The following is a 3,683-nucleotide window of genomic DNA, read 5'->3' as shown; positions in this document are numbered from 1 at the left end:
CCTTCAGGTTTGGTAGCTGCCAAGCCCCCTCCCCTAGCTCAGCCTGCAGCTGGGGGCCAGCACCAAGCACCCTATTAATAATCCCTGGGGCATGTGTGGGGAGAGGGGTGTCACCAGGTTGGAGCAGGGAGGCATCTGGCTCCCATGTCATGCTTTCCCCTGCCCTGTGTCCCTGCAGGAGTACCTGGACGTGCTGGGCAGACCCATGGTCCTGGCCGGGAACCGAGCCAAGCAGGTTCAGTGGACCAACGTCTACCAGGATGCCCTGGTAAGGACCCCCAGCCCTGGGGTGTGGGGGGGGGACACCAGCCCCAGGGTCCTGCACAGCCCCAGGGTACGGGTGGGACACTGGCTCCGGGATGCGGGTGGGGACACTGGCCCCGGGGTCCCGCACAGCCCTGGGGTGCAGGTGAGGACACCTAGCCCCGGGGTTCCACACAGTCCCGGGCTGCCAGTGGGGACACCAGCCCCAGGGTCCCGCACAGCACATGCCCCCATCTCCCTTGCTAGGGGAGTAATCCTCCTCCACTGCCCACACCCAGCTCTGGGTCCTGGGGCCAGCGACAGGCCATGGGACACCATTCTGTGCTTTTGCAGGGGCTGGGTCTGGTGGTGACAGGCACGCTGCCAGTGTTCAACCTGACGGAGGACAGCAGTGACAGGAAGGTAGGATACTGTGGCTGCCACCACCTGCCTGCACTGGGAGCCCTGGGTGTGGGGCCGTGGCAGTGTGGGGAGCGTGCCCCGATGCTGGGTGCATGGCCGTGGGGGGTGGCCACTGGCACCCCTGGGGTGCTGCCTGCTCTGCATACCTCCCCTGGGGTGTGACCAGGGGTGACTGCCATCCCCAGGACCCGAGACAGCCTTGGCTAGCTCTCCGGGTTCAATGGGGACGGCTGGCAGCTGCAAGTCCCTGGGGGGGTGCAGTGTCCCATGGAGGGTTGCGGCAGGGCTGACACATCACACCCTATGCCCCTGCGGTGTCCAGATCTGACCTACACGTCCCCGGAGGGAGAAGTGGTCCATCCCCCTGTTTCCCCATCCCTGTGCTGGCAGTGGCAGGGGACAGCCCTGCTCCCACCCGCCTCCCTCCCTGTGCTTCCTTCCAGAACCAGCTGATCCTGGGCGTGATGGGGATCGACGTGGCTCTCAACGACATCAAGAGGCTGACGCCGCGATACAACGTGCGTGGGGGCCTCTTCCTCTCCGTCCCTGCCCTGCGCTGCCCAAGCCCGGTGTGGAAGCCCACTGCAGGGAGCCCCAGGCTGCCCCCCCCAGCACCCCATAGCCCCTCCAGCAGCACTGGCAGTAGCAGGGTGCAGAAGCCATGATTGCAGGCAGGGACCGGGGCACGCAGACAGGCAGGGATCAGAGCTGGGTGATGCTCTGGGACCCAGAGCGGAGCCAAAACCCTTGCAGGGTCAGTGGGGAATAAACCTTACCAGCCTGGGGAAAGGGTCAGCGGGCAAAATCCAGAGCCAGGGTGAGAGGTGCTGTTGGCCTGAGAATAGAAATAGATGGATAGAAAAGGCTGAGCCTCGGGTGGCATGGGGCAAGCTCTGCACGCAAAGGTGAGGGTGATCACACCGGCACGGCACGCCGCAGAGGCGCCTGGCTGGCCTTATCCCTCCTCCTGTCCTCCCACAGCTGGGGGCGAACGGTTACGTCTTCGCCATCGACCTGAACGGCTACGTCCTGCTGCACCCCAACCTGCAGCCCCAGGTGAGAAGGGGCCCATCGGGGCGGCAGCAGCGGGGGTTAGCCGGGCCCTGTGGGACACGCGGCTTCCCAGGGTCGCTAAGGAGCTAATTGTGGGAATTGTGATGAGTTTGTCTGGACTCAGTGGCAGCTGCAGGAGCCCTGAGCCCTTCCCCGGCTCTCCCTTTCTGCCTGCAGATCATCAATTTCCGTGAGCCAGTGACGCTGGACTTCCTGGATGCTGAGCTGGAGGATGAGAACAAGGAGGAGGTGTGCAGACCGGGGGCAGCTTTTGGGGTACAGGCTGCCCCCCCCGATCTGCAGTTGCAAAGGGCACTCAGCCCCTCCAGCCTGTCTTGGGGAGCGCCTCGTCCTAAGGGCCCCGGCACAGCTCCCGTGGGGCCACGGCGGGGATGGGGGCCGGGTCACTGTCCCCTGGGTGCCAGCATGATGAGCCCCCCCTGGCTGCTCACTCCTGCACCCGCGGGTCCCCAGTGCCACCCCACTGGGGTGGGTGCCCACGGGCACGTGGCAGGCTCTGTGGCTCTCAGTCACCTCATTCGTGTCCCCCAGATCCGGAGAAGCATGATTGATGGGAACGACGGGCAGAGGTTCATCAAGACCCTCATCAAGTCCCTGGACGAGGTAACACTGCAGGGGAAGGGGGTCACAGCCAAAACTACCGCCGTGCTGAGCGCCCAGCCCCAGCGGTGGGGAGTGAGGGGCTGTGTCCGGCATCGGGCTCGGAGCCGGGGTCCCTTGTCACTGCGCCGGCAGGGTCCTGGCACCGCAGAGGCCTGACTAGCTCCCTCTGACCCGCAGCAATACATCGACGAGGTGTTCAGGACCTACACATGGGCCCCCATCAAAAGCACCAACTACAGGTGAGTGGCGCTACCGGTGCACCCACACTTGCCCAACATCAGCCGGACCCGCACCAGCACAGGGCTGCGGTCTTGTGCCTGCAGCTCGGCTCAAGGCCACCAGGAATGTGTCGCGTGGGCTGCAGGGTTGCAAACGTGCAGTCACATCATTGCACACAGCCAGTGGTGCTCTAGAGGGCACGCCCAAAAGTGCTGCTCACCAGTATTTGGCACTTTTGAGCCGGGCCACAGTCCCCAGGGCTCAGGACAAGCGCTGCAGGGCTGGCGTGCAAGGTGCCAGACAAGGGACACCCCTGCCACCACCTGCCTGCACAGCCAGGGGCTCGCACGAGTCTCTGTCTGCTCCGGGGTGGGTGATGGTGACACACGCCCACCCTGCAGCACAGGCAGTGGCTTCAGAGGCAGAGGAGAGCAAAGCTCCCCTCTGCATTTATCACCCGGTTTGGACCAGCAGATATGTAAAAAAGACCCTGGTATCATCATGTCTGTGCTGTCCAGCTCATGCTGCCTTTGTCCTGTGAGGAGCCATGTGGTCCCCCTGCCGCCCAGTGTACCCTCCTCTTCCTCGTCACCCAGCTCAGGAGGGGTTGGCAAGGGTCACAGTGACCTCCCAGCGCTGCCAGGTATCCCCCGTGCAGCCCCAGTCCTGTCGCCCACGGTGGCACCCTTCCGGAGCCAAGCAGCACTGTCGAGCAGGGGACAATGACACGGGGTGACACAGCTGTGGCCGGGGCTGCAGGTTGATCTATAGGGCGAAAGGTGCTGCCGGGGCCCCTGCGCTCCCGTAGCTCCGCACCACGGCAGGGTTGTTCCCCAGGGTTCCCTGTGACACTGTCAGCATAGGGTGACACCAGCACTGAACAGAAACAAGTTGCCACCCTCCTCTTGCCACCTGTGGTTTGGGATGCCACCACCTCTGCCCTCTATGCTGATGTGCCGCCACCCCTGTCATGCTTTTTTGGGGTGCCACCACCTTTGCCATGCTTGCTGGGGTGCCCAGTCTGTGGTGCCAGGCACAGACAGGAGGGGTGGCTTGGGGGGCAAGTCCAGGTTCTGGTGGCTCAGGTGCAGGTGTGACATCCGATGAGAGTCGGGAATGTG

General features: G+C 64.2%; 1 protein-coding gene across 1 annotated transcript in view; it reads left to right on the top strand.

The window, feature by feature from the left end:
• Positions 1 to 3,683, top strand: part of CACNA2D2 (calcium channel, voltage-dependent, alpha 2/delta subunit 2) — a 207,819-nt gene that overhangs the window by 188,269 nt on the left and 15,867 nt on the right. The window contains exons 12-18 of the mRNA XM_009321864.1: positions 179 to 268; positions 598 to 666; positions 1,110 to 1,184; positions 1,648 to 1,722; positions 1,897 to 1,968; positions 2,272 to 2,343; positions 2,521 to 2,582. Coding sequence (XP_009320139.1) covers positions 179 to 268; positions 598 to 666; positions 1,110 to 1,184; positions 1,648 to 1,722; positions 1,897 to 1,968; positions 2,272 to 2,343; positions 2,521 to 2,582 — 515 coding nt within the window. The remainder of the gene's footprint in view (positions 1 to 178; positions 269 to 597; positions 667 to 1,109; positions 1,185 to 1,647; positions 1,723 to 1,896; positions 1,969 to 2,271; positions 2,344 to 2,520; positions 2,583 to 3,683) is intronic.

This window comes from Pygoscelis adeliae, unplaced genomic scaffold (genome assembly GCF_000699105.1).
Source record: "Pygoscelis adeliae isolate BGI_AS28 unplaced genomic scaffold, ASM69910v1 Scaffold94, whole genome shotgun sequence".
NCBI lineage: Eukaryota > Metazoa > Chordata > Aves > Sphenisciformes > Spheniscidae > Pygoscelis > Pygoscelis adeliae.
Note: the sequence above shows the minus strand (reverse complement) of the source record. Positions and strands in the feature narration are given on the sequence as shown.